General features: G+C 45.9%; 1 protein-coding gene across 3 annotated transcripts in view; it reads right to left on the reverse strand.

Annotated features, from left to right (window-relative positions):
- The window catches only part of LOC122563492 (discoidin, CUB and LCCL domain-containing protein 1), a 142,709-nt gene that overhangs the window by 91,445 nt on the left and 28,995 nt on the right, over positions 1-22,269 (reverse strand). For 2 of the 3 annotated variants that reach the window (XM_043717282.2, XM_087976708.1), the window contains one exon: positions 10,857-11,081. The exons of the other annotated variant lie outside the window; for it this stretch is intronic. In XM_043717282.2, coding sequence (XP_043573217.1) covers positions 10,857-11,081 — 225 coding nt within the window. The remainder of the gene's footprint in view (positions 1-10,856; positions 11,082-22,269) is intronic. 3 annotated transcript variants of the gene reach the window in all.

Here is a 22,269-nt window from a genome sequence, read left to right on the forward strand (position 1 = left end):
AGTACTACTTAACACCGCATCAAAACAGTGTCATTTGGAATATATCAACATAAGCTCTCACTGTATCACCAGTGCAAGGCTGTTTCACTTTGCAGCAACTCTGCAATTAAAGTCAAAGTTTTGAAAGTTATCCTGGACTCGAAATGTTAACTGTTTCTCTCTCCACGGATGCTAGCAGATCTGCTGAGATTCTCCAGCATAGTCTGAACTGGATCTGTACGCTCTGAGGTGAAAGGACTGGTTTTGGGGTCGTGGCTCAAAGTACCAAAATTAAACAGAAAAATAATTTCAGACACCAGGCTGAAACAGACATTGCACTGTTAATTAATTTTGTGCATATTCTCATTTGTTTTTCCCTGGCTGTCATTACAGTCATCAATCAAAACAGCAGCTCTTGAAATTAGTCACCTCCCTGTTGCTGTCTTTACAGAGTCATCAAATCACAATGCTATTGAAGAATTAGACAGCAGCTAAACATCATTCTTTCAAATGTTTGAAGGGTCATGAATCTGATCAACATTTGTTCTTGGAATGTTTTCATTCACAAATACAAGAGAAAGATAGCAATAAAATGCTGCTTAAGTTTTTAAAGACTGAACTTAGAATAAATTCACAGTCCAGAAATACTCTGGCAACCAAGGCAGCCCAAATAATTACACTGTCTCAGAATCATCAACTATCTTAGAGTTTTGCAATTAAATTTCCAGTTGTGCCTGGAAAGGAATAGAGAGTAAGAGGGCACAGGTTCAAAGTGATCTACAAAAGAACTAAATGCGAGTGGAGAGAAAATAAAAGGCTTTATCACCTTGCAAACAGTTGGGGTCTTGAAGGTACTGCATGGAAGTGCGATGGAGGAAGTTCAATTGAGGTATTTAAGAGGGATTTGGATGATTACTAAAATAGAAACAATGTGCAAGTGTATGGGGAAAAGATGGAAGATTGGCACAAAGATATATGCTCTGTTGGACAAAATGGCCTCCTTCTGTACATTTGTGACTCTTCTGGGAATTTTCTTCATACAAAAAATTTAAATGATCATTTTATAATTATAATGTTTAAGACTGAAATGAAAGTGACTTTGAATTGTTGCACAACCTTGGGAATGTTCTGAGTAATTTGCTTTCTTAAAAGTATTTGTTTGTGCACTTTATAATAGTTCTGTCTTGTTGACTGGAGCTCAACACTAATAGCCAATGATTATCTTTTTGAGGATCATGCTGGAAGAATTGTGATTGTTGGGAACTATTATTAAAAGACACATCCTGCCCTGAAGGCATTACATCATGCTGAGGTTAAGACCCACAAGCAATCTTGCTTTTCTTTAAAATCTTGCCCAGGATAAATCATTCCTCGTGTCTACCGCAATAGACTGTGTTGACAGACAATGCCATCATTGGGTGGCAGAGGCGACGGAGCTTGTTTCTGTCTCATTTCATGCTCACACATGTACCTTTCCAACAGATACTCCTGTGCAGCAATGAGGAGAAGGAATCTTCCATTCATTTTCCCCTTCTCTGGGTCAAGGAAGTAGGAAATACAGACAGAGTCAGAATTGTACAGCACAGAAATGAACCCTTCAGTCCAATTTGTCCATGCCGACCAGATATCCTCAGTCCCATTTGCCAGCATTTGGCCTATATCCCTCTAAACCCTTCCTATTCATGTACTCAAGATGCTTTTAATATGTTGTAATTGTACCAGCCTCCACCATTTCTTCTAGCAGCTCATTCCATACGGGCAACAGCCTCCGTGTGAAAAAATTGCCTCGGAGGTCCCTTTTAAATGTTTCCCCTCTCACTTAAAGCCTCTACCTTCCACTTTTGGAATACCCTATCCTAAGAAAAGGATCGTGTCTAAATTTACCCTATCCATGAGCCCTCATGATTTTATAAGCCTCTATAAAAGGGTCACCCCTCCCCTTCTTACGCTCCCAGGAAAATAACCCCAGCCTGTTCAGCCTGTCCCTATGATTAAAACCCTCGAACCCCAGCAACAATCTTTGTAAATGGGTGGTATTTAGTCCAGCTGACAAGGGTCCCACCTGCCCGAGAAGGCAATTTGTAGCTGAAAGGATTGATGTCACGAGAGAAGCTCTGTCTGTGAGCCTTGCCATTTCAGCCTCAGTGGGTCAGAGGCTGGAGGGTGCTGAGGACCTCCCTACCCCATATCTTCCCAACCTATTAAATGCTCCCCCTCTGTCCAAACCCCCTTCTTGAGGGAGGATGTTAACTTCTGCCTGATGTGTGCAGTTCACTATGAACAACAGAAGAGAAGTGGTTGAAACGAGGACAACCACCTGATGAAGGGGCAGCGCTCCAAAAGCTAGTGCTTCCAAATAAACCTGTTGGACTATAACCTGGTGTTGTGTGATTTTTAAACTTTGTACACCCCAGTCCAACACTGGCACCTACAAGTCAAAAGCAGAAACTATAAACAGCTCTTTTCCACCTGTGGTCCAGTTCACACCATGTATTTTAAAGCAGCAGAAACCATTTGTAATGGTCCCATTATTAAACATTTTCTGAATTTCACACCATTATTTTGAGAAATTGGTTGTGTACCTCTTTTATAAACAAGACACTGAAGTTTCAGAACCTTTGACAGAAACTTACAAGAGACGCATGGACTCAGAATATTCAGATATCAATAGGAAACATACGAGAATTCTAACAACAACTTGCATCTATATAGTGTTTTTAATGTAGATAAACATCTGAGGCTATTTGACAGGAGCCTATCCCATAAGGTCTAACAACAAGCCACATAAGGAGACATTAAGCCAGGTGAAGGAGTTGTGGATTTGAAGGTGCTGTCTCAGGAGCCTTTGGTGAATTTCTAACACATCAGATAATCTTTGTTTCTGATTTCTCACGTTGAGCATATTTCCCTGCGCTCTTGATGACTATATCACAGCTATTCACTTGATTGATACATTTCATGATCCACTACAATGAAGGAGGAAAGGGCAGTGTGGATAGATTTAGAGAGGGTATTCAAGAGCACATGGCATTTGCAGCTAAAAGCTGCATCACCAAAAATAGAATCATGATCAGGGATGCAAAGGAGGCCATAACTGGATAAGTGCAGAGAGGTTGGAAAGTTGTTGTAGTAGTAGTAGTAGTAGAGGAGGATTCAGAGATAGGGAAGGGTGAGATCCTTAAGAGATTTGAAAATGAGGCAAAGAATTGTGAAATTATAAATCTTATTCAACTGGGAGCCAACGCAGTCTCATTCGACTGGGAGCCAGTGTAAAGCAGTAAGCAGCAAGAGTGGTGGAAGAATGGGAGCATCATTGATTTAGCCTAGATCCACTACAATCAAGTGAATAGCTGTAACAGTCATCAGAGCGCTGGGAAATATGCTCATCATCAGAAAACAGAAACAAAATTTATCTGATGCGTCAGAAATTCACCAAGGGCTCCTGCGACATCACCTTCAAACCCACAACCAGCAGCATCTACAGTGACAAGGGCAGCAGACACATGGGAAAGCCACTCTCTGCAAGTTCCCCTCCAAGTTATTCACCATCCTGACTTGGAAATATATCATTCATCATCACTGGGTCAAAAATCATGGAATTCCCTCCTTAATAACATTGTGGGTCTACCACAGACTGCAGTAGTTCAAGAAGGCAGCCCACTACCATTTCTCATGGGCAACTAGGAATGGGCAATAAATGCTGGCCCAGCCAGTGATATCCACATTTAACCCAATAAATGAATATTCAATAATTTCTCCAGGTGTGACCTAACCATTCACCGTATAACCACCTTGCAATTGTGCTTTGGGTAATAAAAACTTATCCCATATACCTCCTTTACCACCTTATTAGACTTTTGCTCTTCCTGCCAGGATCTGTGGATAGGCATAGCAAGGTCCCTTTGATCTTCAGTATTTTCCAGGGTCCTCCAATTCCTTGCCTTCTCAGCTCTCCCAAATGCATTACCTCATATTTTTATGGGTTGACTCCCATTTGCCATTGCTTTGTACACCTGACACGTCCATTGCTATCTTCCTGCAGTGTATGGCTATATACCACCAGACCAGTCCTCATGTCTCTGACATCTTGGTCATACCCCTGTATTTAAATTCAAATCAATGATGTATACCACACACAGACAGGGCAGCAGCATTGAGCCCTAAAGAGCCCCAGTGAACAAAGACTTCTTGTCACAAAAATATCCCTCTAACGTCACTCTTCTGCTTCCTGCCTCTCAGCCAATTTTGGATTCAATGTGTTACTTTGCCTTGGATTTTATGCACTCTTACTTTCTTGACCAGTCTGCCATGAGGTACCTTATCAAAAGGTTTTGCTAAATTTCACATAGACCACATTAAATGCTTTACCCACAACAACACTCCTGGTTACCATCTCAAATATTTGTCAAACATTACCTTCCCTTAACAAATCCATGCTGACTATCCCAGGTAAATCCATGTCTCCAGTGCAGACATAATCTGTTCCGCAAAACTCTCAACTTCCCCACCACAGAGGCTAGACTGACTGGCCTGTAACTGCCTGGTTGTGAGGAATTTTAATGATGGTCTTGTGATATCTCACCTATGGCCAGAAAGGATTTGAAAATCATTGGTCCCCAGGGCTCCTGACATCTACTTGATGTTGTTATTTACCATTAGACCAGTTCGCCTGTGGTTCATGAAGTTATCCTGAGATTATTACCTTGGAGGTTCTGCTTTTCAAGTTAGTTTCAAACTGCTCAAAAACATTCAACAACATCTCCTTTTCAGTCAAAGTCGTTGGTACCAACATGATCCCTTCCCTCCCCTCCCTCTCCAAGTTTCTCTCCAGCCCTGAGGAGCTATCCTTAACCCTGGTATTAGACAAGCAACACAGCCTTCATGACACATGCCAATGGCTGAAAACAATTTTGGTGGCTGTAGGATATGATCTGGCTCAGGACCAGGAATATATTTTTAAAAACAAAGTTTGAGATCTTAGGTAGCACAACTGAGCCACAAGATTTCCAGGTTTTGAACAAACAATAGTATATTGTACTAATTAAGTTTAAAACAATAGTACAGTCTATAATGCATATATTTACACACAATTTATAGTTTAGCATCCAGAATTAACCTGAAGCACATATCAATAACCATGAAGTACCTTATCAAAAAATTTGCTCATGTTCACAGACACCACATTAAATTTATGACCCGTATCAATACTTCTGATTGAATTTAATACACGTCGTGACATCAAACACTTCTTCCACCGCCACCGCCTCCGAGCTTATTTTTACAATCAGAACTCCCGCCCACCTTCCGAGAATCCCTTCGCCCGCCTCCAACACACTCCATCCACCTGGACACCCTGTGCTGGCCTATTACCCGCCCTCAACCTCTTCATTTCCAACTGCCACTGGGATATTAACCTCCTCAACCGGTCTACCTCCCTCCCCCACTCCAACCTCTCACCCTCACAATGTGCAGCCCTCACTCCCTCTGCTCCAATCCCAACCTCACCATCAAGCCAGCAGATAATAGGGGCGCAGTGGGTAGTTTGGCGCACTGACCTCTACACTGCTGAAGCCAGATGCCAACTCAAAGACACCTCCTCCTACCACCCCCTCGACCAAGACCTCCACCCCCATCACCATCTCCCAGCCCATACAGAATGTCATCACCACAGGAGATCTCCCATCCACAGCTTCCAACCTCGTAGTCCGGGAACCCCGCACAGTCCGGTTCTACCTCTTTCCCAAGATCCACAAGCCTGACCATCCTGGCCAACCCATTGTCTCAGCATGCTCCTGCCCCACTGAACTCATCTCTACCTACCTCGACACTGTCCTATTCCCCCCCCCCCCCCAGTCCTGGTACTCCCCACATTCATTCGAGACACCACCCATGCCCTCCATCTCCTCCAAGACCTCCGTTTCCCCCCGGCCCCCAACGCCTCATCTTCACTATGGATATCCAATCCCTCTACACCTCCATCACCTCCATTCACCATGACCAGGGCCTTCAAGCCCTCCATTTCTTCCTCTCCCGATGTCCCTAACAGTTCCCTTCCACCGATACTCATTTGTTTGGCTGAACTGGTCCTCACAACAATTTCTCCTTCGAATCCTCCCACTTCCTCCAGACCAAAGGGGTAGCCATGGGCACCCATATGGGGCCCAGCTATGCCGGTCTCTTTTTTGGCTATGTAGAACAGTCCATCTTCCGTAATTACACCGGCACCACTCCCCACTTCTTCCTCCGCGATATTGATGACTGCATTGGCGCCACCTTGTGCTCCCACGAAGAGGTTGAGCAATTCATCAACTTCACCAACACATTCCACCCTGACCTTAAATTTACCTGGACCATTTGACACCTCCCTCCCCTTCCTGGACCTCTCCGTCTCCATTAATGACGACCGACTTGACACCGACATTTTTTACAAACCCACCGACTCCCACAGCTACCTGGATTATACCTCTTCCCACCCTACCTCCTGCAAAAATGTCATCCCTTTTTCCCAATTCCTCCGTGTTTGCTGTATCTGCTCCCAGGAGGACCAGTTCCACCATAGAACACACCAGATGGCCTCCTTCTTTAGAGACCGCAATTTCCCTTCCCACGTGGTTAAAGATGCCCTCCAACGCATCTCGTTCACATCCCGCCCCTCTGCCCTCAGACCCCACCCCTCTAGCCATAACAAGGACAGAACGCCCCTGGTGCTCACCTTCCACTCTACCAACCTTCGCATAAACCAAATCATCTGCTGACATTTCCGCCACCTCCAAACGGACCCCACTACCAGGGATATATTTCCTTCCCCATCCCTTACCACCTTCCGCAAAGACTGTTCCCTCCGTGACTACCTGGTCAGGTCCATGCCCCCCTACAACCCACCCTCCCGTCCTGGCACCCTCCCCTGCCACTGCAGGAATTGCAAAACCTGCGCCCACACCTCCTCCCAAGGTCACAAAGGAGCCTTCCACACCCAAAGTTTTACCTGCACATCCACCAATATCATTTATTGTATCTGTTGCTCCCGATGCGGTCTCCTCTACATTGGGGAGTCTGGGTGCCTCCTAGCAGAGCGCTTTAGGGAACATCTCTGGGACACCCGCACCAATCAACCACACCGCCCTGTGGCCCAACATTTCAACTCCCCCTCCCACTCTGCCGAGGACATGGAGGTCCTGGGCCTCCTTCACCATCGCTCCCTCACCACCCGACACCTGGAGGAAGAACGCCTCATCTTCTGCCTCAGAACACTTCAACCCCAGGGCATCAATGTGGATTCACCAGTTTCCTCATTTCCCCTTCCCCACCTCACCCCAGCTCCAAACTTCCAGCTCAGCACCATCCCCATGACCTGTCCTACCTGCCTATCTTCCTTCCCACTTATCCACTCCACCCTCCTCCCTGACCTATCACCTCCATCCCCACCCCCATTCACCTATTGTACTCTATGCTACTTTCTCCCCACCCCCACCCTCTTATTTATCTCTCCACCCTGCAGGCACTCTGCCTGTATTCCTGATGAAGCGCTTTTGCCCGAAACGTCGATTTTCCTACTCCTTGGATGCTACCTGAACTGCTGTGCTTTTCCAGCACCACTCTAATCTAGAACCCACTTATGATTACATTTGTCGAACATGACCTTGCCTTCCCAAACCATGCTGACTATCCCACATTAATCTGAATCTCCAGTGCAAATGTTAAGTGTCCTGCAGAATTTTCATAACTTCCCCACCACGGAGGTGGTGGACTGTAATTTCTTGGTCCATTCCTTCCTAGAATTAGAATTCCTCACAGAGCACATCAATTTGCAAATCCCATGGATTTCCAGCAAACTATGTGTTAGTGACACCAGAGGTCACCAAATCCCATTTAAACACTTTCAAGACTCCTATTTCTTCTCTTGCAAAAATCTAGCTTTTGAACTCCTTCAAAATGCCATTCTATCAACAGGTTGCCTCATCAATTTCTCACACCCTCCTATCTACTCTCTCCTGCGTCTGGGAAGTGGGTCTCGATCACCAACTCTCAGGTGCAACTCCAGTTTTTTTGCAGACAGCTTGTTTCACCAAACTGGCACTGCCCCAAAATTTTTCCAGTGCACCAAGAAAATACCGCTTGTGGACTTCTTTCACCCCACTCTCTGCAGTATTGATCTTTGAGTTAGTCATATGGTTCTTTCAAGCATTCACCCTCCCAAACTCCCCCCCCCCCAGCTGTTCCTAGAGCTTTTCTCAAGGTCTAAGCTGCAAACACTCAGGTGCACCTACTGCCCTCAGGACCTGTGTCCTAACTATACAGAACTATCAAACTGTTCCTGGAATATTGGAATATTTAGAGTATGGAAACAGGCCCTTCAGCCCAACAAGTGCACACCGACCCGCAACTCACCCAGACTCATTCTCCTACATTTACCCCTTCACCTAACACTATGGGCAATTTAGCATGGCCAATTCACCTAACCTGAACATTTTTGGAATGTGGGAGGAAACCGGAGCACCCGGAGGAAACCCACGCAGACACGGGGAGAATGTCTGTGTGGAGTTTGCACAGTCACCTGAGGCGGGAATCGAACCCAGGTCTCTGGCGCTGTGAGGCAGCAGTGCTAACCACTGTGCCACCGTGCCGCCCACTTCTATCTTCCGGAGTCCCACCAGTAGAGAAACAGTGCCCTTCTCAACAGTTCCCAGCACACCTCAAGCACGGGGTCTGCTCTTCATTCTCTCCATTGGACTAACAATAACTGACATCTGATTGTTTTGAGCGACCTAGTGAAAACCTCACAACAAGTCCCACCCCTATTGCTAGGCAGAACCGGACATAGCAACTAGCAGTTGGCCTTAAAAGTAACTAATGTGTTCTGAAGAGTTCCTCAATGTTGCAATATTCACAGATAACTGGCTTGCACAGTACAAATGGATAGAACAATAGAAAATTTATTTTATCATTAAGGAAATATAGCAAATAGCATTTCAGGACAAATAACATCAATGATTACTCAATTTTTGGATTGTAAACTGCATGATTATGCTGCAAACCATCTATCAAGGTATAAATTATTACATACACCTGTACAAGAAGAAATGACTGCACATGTCAACTGTGAAGTTAAATTGATGCGAACATACGCAACTGTTCACAGCATCGAAATACAGAAGCAGCAACTACCAAAACCCTTTCATATTGCTGAGGACTTTGAAATCTGACTCTGTCCAATCTGCAAAATCATTCTTTCCTCTTTTTCCCATATCCAGAAATACTCTTAGAACCAACCGAATATTTTCTTCCCCCAAAACCCAAACCATCCATGGTATTTCCACAGATGCTGCCAGACATGCTGAGCTTTTCAGCAATTTCTGTATTATTTCTGATTTCCAGCATCTGCAGTTCTTTCGGTTTTCACCTGTGATATACATTTTTTTTTGTCATCTTTTAACCACCAACAGTAAACACTCATATTTTCCAATTGATTAATTTATGTGCAAAGCCTGTAAGGGTCAATGCACATCAAAGGGGACAGAGAGATTGGGACAAAAGGGAGGGCTAAACCAAGAGAGATTTGGAAGGGTTAAATAATGCACTCCATCCCCTACAGTGCCCACCACTCTCTAAAGGCATCGAGAGTATTGGTGGACACCATGTTCTCTCTCTCCAAAGACACCCCGGCATGAATGTAGTCATGGAAGAGCAGACAGTCAAACTATGACCCTCTTCACATCCCACTGCCTGGTCCTATTATTAGCCAAGTTAGCGAATCCCAGAAGCAGGCCCACAGGGAAATCCTCTGACTTGCCCATACCCCACCCCACACCAGTTGACTGAAGATCAGGACAGTGGTGCAACCAAAAGCACAAAAAAAAGGTTTTTCAAATAATTAAAATTGCCTATATGCAAGGTCCATGGACTCCACAAGACCAACAGTTGGGCTGGGAGTGTGTGCACCACTGCAATCTGTGGAGACGCAGTACAGCACAATCCACCCAGGGTCCCCAATGGAAAGTGGGAGTACTCCTGTATCCAGCCCGCTGCGACGCAAAAATACTCATTGCACTCCACTGAATAGAATCGATGTACCCAGCTCAGCAGTATGGTGGGCAATGCAATTCCTCCCAAAGTATAACACTTCGAAACTCAGTTCAAGAGTGCTCAGGGACCAGATTCACAGCAGATTGTCTTACTGACTGCAAGTTAGTCATCCATGTTAAGATATAACATTCTTTCAATGGAGCAGTTAGATGTATCACACAAAAAAATTACACCAGTCAAAATCTCCTACTAGCCATACTGAACCAGTCGCATAACACAGATCAGAATAGCTGTGTGATAACACACTTTTGGCTGCATTTGCTTAATGTGCCTTGTTCCCTTTACAAAATCCAGATATTGCCAGGGTTGAAGGATTTGAGCTATAGGGAGAGGTTGAACAAGGCTGGGGCTGTTTTCCCTGGAACGACAGAGGCTGAGGGGTGACCTTATAGAGGTTTATATAATCTTGAGGGGCATGGATAGGGTAAATAGACAAGGTCTTTTCCCTGGGGTGGGGGAGTCCAAAACTAGAGGGCATAGGTTTAGGGTGAGAGGAGAAAGATATAAAAGAGACATAAGGGGCAACCTTTTCACGCAGAGGTGGTACGTGTATGGAATGATCTGCCAGAGGAAGTGGTGGAGGCTGGTACAATTACGACATTTGAAAAAGGTATCTGGATGGGTATATGAATAGGAAGAGTTTAGAGAGATATGGGCCAGGTGCTGGCAAATGGGACTGGATTAGGTTGGGATATCTGGTCGGCATGGATGGGTTGGACTGAAGGGTCTGCCTTCATGCTGTTCATCTCTATGACTTTACATTGATAAATTTACTCAGTACATTAACTCCTTACCATGACTAATGTTAGCAGATGATGAACTATAGATTTTCAAGGAACTGGATGAACAATCCTCAGTATACTCAATGTCCAAGTCACTAAGCCTCAGAATGATATTCTTCCCCGATGCAACTCGCAGCTCCCATTTACAGAAGGTGTGGTTCGGGTAAGTGCCAGGGTAGTTCTTGGAAGCCAGAGTACCACTTTCAGGACCAAAGACTGTATGTCCACATCCAGAACCTGAATCAAAAAAATGAAAAAAACAACACTAAATCCCCACGGAATGATTAGGCCGGTTGAAATTTCTTTCTTGATCATTTCATTTTACATAAGTTAAGGCAGTGAACAACTTCATTAGAATACCACAAAAATACTTACAATTACATGTGTAAACAACCTTTCTTTAAGCAAAGCATTGAGCAAAAAAAAAAACCCATCCTCGAACCTCTGAAGTTCAGAAACAAGTCATTCAACTCATCAAGGGGCCAGATTAGAGTGGTGCTGGAAAAGCACAGCAGTTCAGGCAGCATCCGAGGAGCAGTAAAAATCGACGTTTCGGGCAAAAGCCCTTCCTCAGGAGTACAGGCAGTGAGCCTGAAGGGTGGAGAGATAAGTAAGAGGAGAGTGGGGGTGGTGAGAAAGTAGCATAGAGTACAATAGGTGAGTGGGAGAGGGGATGAAGGTGATAGGTCGGGGGGTGGTTGTGGAGTGGATAGGTGGAAAAGAAGATAGAGGAAGATAGGCATTCTTCCTCTAGGCATCTGGTGGTGAGGGAGCAGCGCTGAAGGACGCCCAGGACCTCCATGTCCTCGGCAGAGTGGGAGAGGGAGTTGAAATGTTGGGCCACAGGGCGGTGTGGTTGATTGGAGTGGGTGTCCCAGAGATGTTCCCTAAAGTGCTCTGCTAGGAGGCGTCCAGTCTTCCCAATGTAGAGAAGACTGCATCAGGAGCAACAGATACAATAAATGATATTGGTGGATGTGCAGGTAAAACTTTGGATGTAGAAGGCTCTTTTGTGGCCTTGGGAGGAGGTGAGGGGGGAGGTGTGGGCACAGGTTTTGCAATTCCTGCGGTGGCGGGGAAGGTGCCAGGATGGGAGGGTGGGTTGTTGGGGGGCGTGGACCTGACCAGGTAGTCACGGAGGGAACGGTCTTTGTGGAAGGTGGAAATGGGTGGGGAGGGAAATATATCCCTGGTGGTGGGGTCCGTTTGGAGGTGTGGAAATGTTGGCGGATGATTTGGTTTATGCGAAGGTTGGTAGGGTGGAAGGTGAGCACCGGGGGGTTCTGTCCTTGTTACGGTTGGACGGGTGGGGTCTGAGGGCAGAGGTGAGGGATGTGAACGAGATGCGTTGGAGGGCACCTTTAACTACTTGGGAAGGGAAATTGCAGTCTCTAAAGGAGGAGGCCATCTGGTATGTTCTGTGGTGGAACCGGTCCTCCTGGGAGCAGATATGGCGGAGGCAGAGGAAATGGGAATACGGGATGACATTTTTGCAGGAGGTAGGGTGGGAAGAGGTGTAATCCAGGTAGCTGTGGGAGTCGGTGGGAAGATGGAAGATGGAAGATGGAAGATGGAAGATGGAAGATGGAAGATGGAAGATGGAAGATGGAAGATGGAAGATGGAAGATGGAAGATGGAAGATGGAAGATGGAAGATGGAAGATGGAGATATCCAGGAAGGGAGGGCAGTGTCAGAGATGGTCCAGGTAAATTTAAAAGGTCAGGGTGGAATGTGTTGGTGAAGTTGATGAATTGCTCAACCTCCTCAGCACTGCTGCCTCACAGCGCCGGAGACCCGGGTTCAATTCCCGCCTCAGGCGACTGACTGTGTGGAGTTTGCACATTCTCCCCATGTCTGTGTGGGTTTCCTCCGGGTGCTCCGGTTTCCTCCCACAGTCCAAAGATACGCAGGTCAGGTGAATTGGCCATGCTAAATTGCCCGTAGTGTTAGGTAAGGGGTAAATGTATGGGTATGGGTGGGATGTGCTTCGGTGGGTTGGTGTGGACTTGTTGGGCCTAAGGGCCTGTTTCTACACTGTAATATAATGTAATGTAATCTAATCTAATCCTCGCGGGAGCACGGAGGTGGCGCCAATGCAGTCATCAATGTAGTGGAGGAAGAGGTGGGGAGTGGTGCCGGTGTAATTACGGAAGATGGACTGTTCTGCATAGCCAACAAAGAGACAGGCATAGCTGGGGCCCATGGCTACCCCTTTGGTCTGGAGGAAGTGGGAGGATTCGAAGGAGAAATTGTTAAGGGTGAGGATCAGTTCGGCCAAATGAATGAGAGTGTCGGTGGAAGGGTACTGTTGGGGACGTCAGGAGAGGAAGAAACGGAGTGCTTGGAGGGCCTGGTCATGGCGAACGGAGGTGTAGAGGGATTGGATATCCATGATGAAGATGAGGTGTTGGGGGCCAGGGAAACGGAAGTCTTGGAGGAGGTGGAGAGTGTGGGTGGTGTCTCGAATGTATGTGGCGAGTTCCTGGACTGGGGGGGATAGGACAGTATTGAGGTAGGTAGAAATGAGTTCAGTGGGGCAGGAGCATGCTGAGACAATGGGTTGGCCAGAGTGCTCAGGCTTGTGGATCTTGGGAAGGAGGTAGAACCAGGCAGTGCAGGGTTCCCGGACTATGAGGTTGGAAGCTGTGGGTGGGAGATCTCCTGAGGTGATGAGGTTCCGCATGGTCTGGGAGATGATGGTTTGGTGATGGGGGTGGGGTCATGGCCAAGGGGACAGTAGGAAGAGGTGTCCTCGTGTTGGTGTCTGGCTTCAGTGATGTAGAGGTCAGTGCGCCAGACTACCACTGCGCCCCCTTTATCTCTGGCATGATGGTGAGGTCGGGATTGGAGCAGAGGGATTGGAGGGCTGCGCGTTGAGAGGGTGAGAGGTTGGAATGGGGGAGGGGGGTAGACAGCTTGAGGCGGTTAATGTCCCAGCGGCAGTTGGAAATGAAGAGGTCGAGGGCAGGTAATAGGCCAGCATGGGGTGTCCAGGTGGATGCAGTGTGTTGGAGGTGGGCGAAGGGGTGCTCGGAAGATGAAAGATGCCCTCCAATGCATCTCGTCCACATCCCGCACCTCTGCCCTCAGACCCCACCCCTCCAACCGTAACAAGGACAAAACCCCCCTGGTGCTCACCTTCCACCCTACAAACCTCTGCATAAACCAAATCATCCACCGACATTTCTGCCACCTCCAAACAGACCCCACCACCAGGGATATATTTCCCTCCCCACCCATTTCCACCTTCCGCAAAGACTGTTCCCTCCATGACTACCTGGTCAGGTCCATGCCCCCCAACAACCCACCCTCCTATCCTGGCACCTTCCCCTGCCACTGCAGGAATTGCAAAACCTGCGCCCACACCTCCTCCTCACCTCCATCCAAGGCCCTAAAGGAGCCTTCCATATCCATCAAAGTTTTACCTGCACATCCACTAATATCATTTATTGTATCCGTTGCTCCTGATGCGGTCTCCTCTACATTAGGGAGACCGGATGCCTCCTAACAGAGCGCTTTAGGGAACATCTCCAGGACACCCGCACCAATCAACCCCACCGCCCTGTGGCCCAACATTTCAACTCCCCCTCCCACTCTGAGGACATGGAGGTCCTGGGCCTCCTTCACCGCCACTCCCTCACCACCAGACGCCCGGAGGAAGAACGCCTCATCTTCCGCCTCGGAACACTTCAACCCCAGGGCATCAATGTGGACTTCATCCAAGGAACAGGAGAATCGACGTTTCGGGCATAAGCCTGAAGAAGGGCTTATGCCCGAAACGTCGATACTCCTGTTTTTTGGATGCTGCCTGACCTGCTGCGCTTTTCCAGCAACACATTTTCAGCTCTGATCTCCAGCATCTGCAGTCCTCACTTTCTCAACAATGTGGACTTCAACAGCTTCCTCATTTTCCCCTTCCCCCACCTCACCCACCCCACTTCCAAACTTCCAGCTCAGCACTGTCCCCATGACTTGTACTACCTGCCTATCTTCTTTTCTAAATATCCACTCCACCCTCACCCCCCTGACCTATCACCTTCATCCCCTCCCCCAACTCATCTATTGTACTCTGTGCTACTTTCTCACCACCCCCACCCTCCTCTCATTTATCTCTCCACCCTTCAGGCTCTCTGCCTGTAGTCCTGATGAAGGGCTTTTGCCCGAAACGTTGATTTTACTGCTCCTCGGATGCTGCCTGAACTGCTGTGCTTTTCCAGCACCACTAATCTAGACTCTGATTTCCAGCATCTACAGTCATTGTTTTTACCTATTCAACTCAAAGTCCACAACAACCGTCCAAAAACATCCCACTCAGTTACCCGATCCCTGCATTTCCCATGGCTAACCCACTCAGCCTGCACATTCCTGAACACTACGGGCAATTTCCCTTGGCCAAGCCACCCTAACCTGCACATCTTTGGACCATGGGAGGAAACCGGATCACCCGGAGGAAACCCACACAGACATGGGGAGAATATGCAAACTCCACACAGGCAGACAGTCACCCTAGGCCGGAATCGAACCAGATCCCTGGCACTGTGAGGTAGTAGTGATAACTACTGAGCCACCAAGTCACCCAAAACAACTGCAGACATGACAATTTTGAAGCAAATGGAAAAAAAATATCAGAATCGCTCAGCGTATTAGTCTGCTTAATGTTGAGGAAAGGAAAGATAATTCTTTCAAACAGTATGTAATTTTTCCTCTTCAGACTCTACATTAACCAGCTTGTTTCACTTCAATGCAACTAAAACATGCTTTATGTCTGTATTAATGTACCATCTTGTGTATTATGTCAATAAAGCTTTGGCAAATTTTGTTCATGTTCTGAGTTTCAGACGAAATCTATTCACATTTCTGAACATCAACGTACATGTTCCACACCACACCGTCCCACACTCCAGTCATTTTCCTGGCTCTGCTAACCAGGTACAAAAGTGATGGCTCGGAATTAAAATTCATCCTCACTGTTTCAGCAGCAGTTGCAATGGCTATGGTAGTGATTGTAATGAGATCGGTCAGGTGGATCTCATACAATAAGAGTTCCCTGATTGGGGCCGTTAACCTGGTCCAATCTGGGAGTCCAGGCCAATAGATTTGAACTGGAGTCTCGGGGGTTCTGCTCACTCTAGGAGCTGGCTCTAAGCTAGCTGGGTCAGTGTCATGTACTATGCACATGTAAGTAAAGGGTGACTTGGTGACAGGATACCAGCCTTTGTGGAGTTTGACTAAGTGTTATCGGAACCGCATTAACTTTCGAAAAGACTCTTTAGGCATTCAGCTGCTCATATACAGGGGATTCCTTATGGTTGAAGGCCTCATTACAATCCACTTATTAACTATTGAAGCCTGTTCCAGCGAAGGACATCTGATGTCAATCCAAGAGGTGGAAACATCATTCAGCACACATTTGATATGTGGAGAGGGGAGGGATTGGTGTAGCGGCAATCTCACTGGGCTAGTTCTCCAGTATCCAGGGCTTATGTTCTGGGGATATTGATTGGAATCCCACCATGACCGATGGTGAAATCTGACTTCAACAGGAAAGGAAAATCTGGACTAAAAAAGGTTCGCCTAATGGTTGGAAGGATGTTGTGAAACTTGAAAGGGTTCAGCAAGGATTTAAAAGTTTGTTGCTAGGGTTGGAGGGTTTGAGCCATCGGGAAAGGCTGAATAGGCTTGAGCTGTTTTCCCTGGAGCATTGGAGGTTGGGGGTGACCTTATAGGTGTTTATAAAATCATGAGGGGCATGGATAGGATAAATAGACAAGGTTATTTCCCTGGGGTGTGGGAGTCCAGAGCTAGAGGGCATAGGATTAGGGGGAAGAGGGAAAAGATATAAAAGAAACCTAAGGGGCAACTGTTTCATTCAGAGGGTGGTACATCTATGGAATGAGCTGCCAGAGAATGTGGTAGAGGCTTATCCAATTGCAACATTTAAAACACATCTGAATGGGTATATGAAAAGGAAGGGCTTAAGAGAGATATGGGCCAAGTGCTGGCAAGTGGGACTAGATTAGGTTAGGATATTAGATTAGATTACTTACATTAGATTACTTACAGTGTGGAAACAGGCCCTTCGGCCCAACAAGTCCACACCGACCCGCCAAAGCGCAACCCACCCATACCCCTACCTTTACCCCTTTAACCTAACACTACGGGCAGTTTAGCATGGCCAATTCACCTGACCCGCACATCTTTGGACTGTGGGAGGAAACCGGAGCACCCGGAGGAAACCCACGCAGACACGGGGAGAATGTGCAAACTCCACACAGTCAGTCGCCTGAGTCGGGAATTGAACCCGGGTCTACAGGCGCTGTGAGGCAGCAGTGCTAACCACTGGGCCACCGTGCCGCCCACATCTGTGCTGCACATCTTTATGACTCGATGACCATGATAGATTGTTGTAAAAACTAGTCTGACTTGCAAGGTCCTTTAGGGAAGGAAATCTGCTGCCTTTACCAGGCCTGACCTACATATCTGATCGGCATGGATGAGTTGGACCGATGAGTCCGTTTTTTTTTAAGATTAGATTCGTTACAGTGTGGAAACAGGCCCTTCGGCCCAACAAGTCCACACCGACCCGCCAAAGCGCAACCCATCCAGACCCATTCCCCTACATTTACCCCTTCACCTAACACTACAGGCAATTTAGCATGGCCACTTCACCTAACCTGCACATTTTTTTGTATTATGGGAGGAAACCGGAGCACCCGGAGGAAACCCACGCAGACACAGGGAGAATGTGCAAACTCCACACAGAGAGTCACCAGAGGCGGGAATTGAACTTGGGTTTCTTGCGCTGAGGCAGCAGTGCTAACCACTGTGCCACCGTGCTGCCCACATCTGTGCTGCACATCTTTATGACTCGATGACCATGATAGATTGTTGTAAAAACTAGTCTGACTTGCAAGGTCCTTTAGGGAAGGAAATCTGCTGCCTTTACCAGGCCTGACCTACATCTAATTCCTGACTCACAATTTGTGGTTGATCCTCATCTGGCTAGTCAGGGATAAAGTAATTGCTAGCCTAGACACACCCCACAAAAACCTTTTAAAAAAAAGTTAATAAATGGTTTGGATATGTAGATCATTGTACAGTATATTCCAGTTAGGTTGCAAATTCTGCAAAAGGTGTGCTGCATGCTGCACTGAAGCAGCCATAAGCTTAGGTACATGTTAGGAAGGATGAGGAGAAGTGTCTTGGAGAAATCATAAATATAAAGGGTCTTCATTCTTTTTGGTAAGTTCAATGAAACATCAAGAAAAGTAAACAACCAGCCCTCAGGAATGCTGTAAATAATGACTTAATGACTACCAAATGGAAGTTGACGTGTGGTCTGTTTATCAAGAGTGCTTAAGTTACAGCGTGTGCGTGTGTGATCAAGACAATGTGCCCCTCTGCCCACAGCATGGCATAGCTTCATTGCTGCTTTGGAACGACATGACTTAACAGCAACACCAGTGCATAGCTTCCTCAGAAGCAAATTAACTGTTATAGAGTCAGAAATGTACAGCATGGAAATAGACCCTTCAGTCCAACTTGTCCATGCTGACCAGATATCCTAAACCAGTCTAGTCCCATTTGCCAGCATTTGGCCCATATCCCTCTAAACACTTCCTAATTAGATACCCAACCAGATGCCTTCTAAATGTTGTAATTACACCAGCCTCTACCACTCTCTCTGGGAGTTCATTCATTATTATAGTTCATGCATGAAACAGTTGCCTCTTAGGTCCCTTTTAAATCTTTCCCCTCTCGCCCTAAATGTATGCCCTCTAGTTCTGGACTCCCCAACCCAGGGAAAAGACCTTGTCTATTTATCCTATTTATCCCCTCGTGATTTTAAAAACCTCGAAGGTCACCCAGGCAAAACAACCCCAGCTTATTCAGACTCGCTGTAGCTCAAACTCTCCAACCCTGGCAACATCCTTGTAAGTGTTTTCTGAACCCTTTCAAGTTTCGCAACACCCTTCCGATAAAACAAAACAAAGAACTGCTTATGCTGGAAAATCAGAAACAAAAAAAAAACAGAAATTGCTGGAGAAACTGAGTGGGTCTGGCAGCATCTACCGACAGACAAACAAGAGTTAATGTTGCTGGTCACTGAAGAAAGGTCACTGGATCTGAAGCGTTAGTTAAAGTTTTTCCAGCAATTTTGGTTTTTGTTTAAATGAACTGTTGCACTAGTTTGCGTGACAGAATGATTCGCTTTCCATTGACAGTCCTGTGAACTCAGAGTGGTTGAGGTGAATCAGCAAGGCCCCATGATTCTATGCCTCCTCTCAGCAAGAACCTCACCCTTCCTGAGCCATGGTCTTCACCCTCCCACAGTTTGATGAGGTGACTCATTGTTTCAACTCCTAAAGAGTCCTCCACATGTCTCCTCTCTGTTCTGGTGCATGAAGTAATGATGTCACTGAGTGCAATGTTGAGGGTTTTTTTTTGCTGCTGAACTTTATGAACTTTCTTAGAGGCCAGAGGAAAGAAAAGCTCAAGATAACTCAGTGCAAATTGTCAGATCTGTTCTCATTTCCAACAATATGCAGCACAATTAAAGCCCAACACTAGACACAGGGAATATATGTGGTCATAATTCGACAAGCCTGCAGGAAATTCATCTCCTGCTGTTTGTATATCATCCATACTGTGCCCAACTTCTTAGCTGATGGTCTCTGAGGTTTTTTTGATGGCAATAATAAATTCAGCCTGACAGGTCCCTCCACCCATCTGCACTCCGTAAGATTAATGAGAAAATTCCAAGTTCTGTATTTTAAGCAGAGTACTGCAAGTTTATACATACATTCCCTGGATGTGGCGATCTCAGGAGCAGTGTGTAATATTCCAGCCTCTGAGCTAGAAGAAGTCATTATTCAAGAAGGCAGCAACGGATAAACCTGGAAACTACAGGCCACTCAGTCTAACCTTGAATATGGGGAAGCTACTGGAAACAATTCTGAGGGATAGAATTAATTTGCAGCTTGTTCCATATACATACCACCCTCTGAGAAAATGCTATCCCTCAGGTCCCTTTTTAAAAAAAAAACTTTCCTCTCTCATCTTAAACCTTATGCTTTCTAGTTTTAGATTCCCCTACTCTGGGGAAAAGACCTTGGCTATTCACCCTATCTATGCCCTGCATGATTTTATAAACCTCTATAAGTCACCCCTCAGTCTCAACACTTCAGGGAAAATATCCCCAGACTATTCAACTTCTCACTGTAGCTCACACCCTCCAGTCCCAATATCATCCTCATAAATTTCTTGTGAGCCCTTACATTTAACAACATCTTAACCAACTTGATCGACTCTCGGAATGACTAGGTGTGTAGATGAGGGCAATACATTAAATGCAGTCTGCTTGGTCTACAGAGAGGCTTTTGATAAGATCCCCTGGGGAGACTGATGGTGAAGGTCAGAACTCATGGGATTCAAAACAAAAAACTTCAGCTAATTGGATCCAGAATGCTGAGGGGAAGAAAAGGGAGATGGTCAAGGGTGTTTTTGTAACTGGAAGCCTGTGGGGTTCCTGGGATAAACGTGAGTTGTTCCACATGGGCAGGACAAACAAGGAAAGTATTCACAATAAATGGTAGGACCATGGGAAGCATAGTGGATCAGAGGGACCTTGGGTGTGCAAGTCCACCAGTCCCTGAAGGTAGCAGGCAGATAATTCGTGAAGGCGTACAGTTTACCTGCCTTTAGTAATAAAGGCATAGAGTTTAAAGAGCAGGGGAGGTTATGCTGGTCCTGTAGAAAAAGCTAGTTAGGCAACAGCTGGAGTATTGTGTGCAGTTCTAGAATTCACATTATAGGAGGGATGCAATAGCACCGGAGAGGGCACAGAGGGAGATTTACCAGGATGTTGCCTGCACTAGAAATTTTTACTTATAACAACGTTGGACAAACTGGGGTTGTTTTCCTTGCAGCAGAGGAGATGGACGTGGACATGATTGGCATGTATAAAGTTATGAGGGGTATAGATAAAGGTAGACAGGAGGAACCTTTCCCCTTGGTGGAAGGACCTGTGGTGTGGGCTGGGGAGGGGGGTTGGAATAGAAGGGGAGGTGGTGGTTTAGAGGGGATGCGATGAAATATCTTTTCATCCAGAGATTGGTGCGAATCTGGAACTCACTCACTGCTCATAAGGGTGTTGGAGGTAGAAGCCCTCAAAGCAGTTTAGTATTTAGATATACACATGATGCCAAGATATAAGACTATGGGCCAAGTGCTGATAATTGGGATTAGAATAATGAGGTGGTTGTTCTTGACTGGCAAAGACTGGATTGCCTGAAGGGCTGTTTTCTGTGCTGTAGCCCTCTGTGACTCAGAGTTTAACTCTTGAAGGCCAAGGAAGCTGCATTCATCACATGGCCAAACAGGTAAAGACAGGTCACTTAGGACATGAGAGGGAGTGGATTATCTTCAAATCAGAGTGGGGAAAGTTTGGAGCTCTGGAGGCTTAATAATTAAATATTTTAAAACTCAGATTGGTAGATTTCTGCACAGTTAGGACAGTGAGAGACACAAGTGGGATAGTGTAGAAAACTGGTGTTGAACTGGTGTAGACAAGAACAAAAAAAAGGTCAACACAGCCAGAAACCATCCAATTCATTAACTTACAGGAGTGAGTGTGTGCCTGTGTATGAGAGAGAGTGTTGGTTGCATATGTGAATGAGAATTGGAGTGATTTTAATCTATTGAGTGTTAAGGACACCAAAGGCTATTTCCTTCCTTTCAAAAAAAAACTTATTAGAAAACCTGTCTTTTGTAAGTGCCTTTCACAATCACAACATCTAAAATGGTTAAATTCTCACTGAATTGCCCAGAAAAAAAAGTCTTTTATAAACAGCTGCCAGTCTACCGAGAGATGGACAGAGTGAAAGCCAATCCCCTTTCGCCTCCCAAGGCAGTAACAAGGCACACAGGTGACAACTCATTAGTTTGAAATCATTTAACTGTTATCTGTATAAATTGTTATTTATTGCACTGAGTATGATGAACAAAGATTTACAATAGATAGCCATTATCAAACTTCCTGTTTTACCCTTTGTTCAGGAGGTGTAACAGTAAGCACAATACATCAAAAAAAACTTCAGACTTTTAAAAAATTATACACAAAAGTCACTGAGAAAAAGCATTTACGAAGATTGCAGACGTGTTGTAGTATAATTAACTGAGGTGAACTCATAACCAGGAACCTAAATCAGTAAACTCAGAACTCCCTTCTTAAACAGCCTCACGGTTGTACCTCTGGCTGCAGTTCAAAAAGGCAGCTTCACCACTATCTTAAGGTGACTAGGGATGGGTAATAAATGCTACCTCAGCCAGTGACACCCATGTCTTATGAATTAAAAAAATTGCTGCTGTGTCCTCCCACCATAAATCAGCAAATTCTTATTCATGCAATTGCCTTACTATTTCT

The sequence above is a fragment of the Chiloscyllium plagiosum genome, unplaced genomic scaffold (assembly GCF_037043375.1).
Source record: "Chiloscyllium plagiosum isolate Xiang-an unplaced genomic scaffold, Cpla_swu_hap1 HiC_scaffold_30, whole genome shotgun sequence".
Classification (NCBI taxonomy): domain Eukaryota; kingdom Metazoa; phylum Chordata; class Chondrichthyes; order Orectolobiformes; family Hemiscylliidae; genus Chiloscyllium; species Chiloscyllium plagiosum.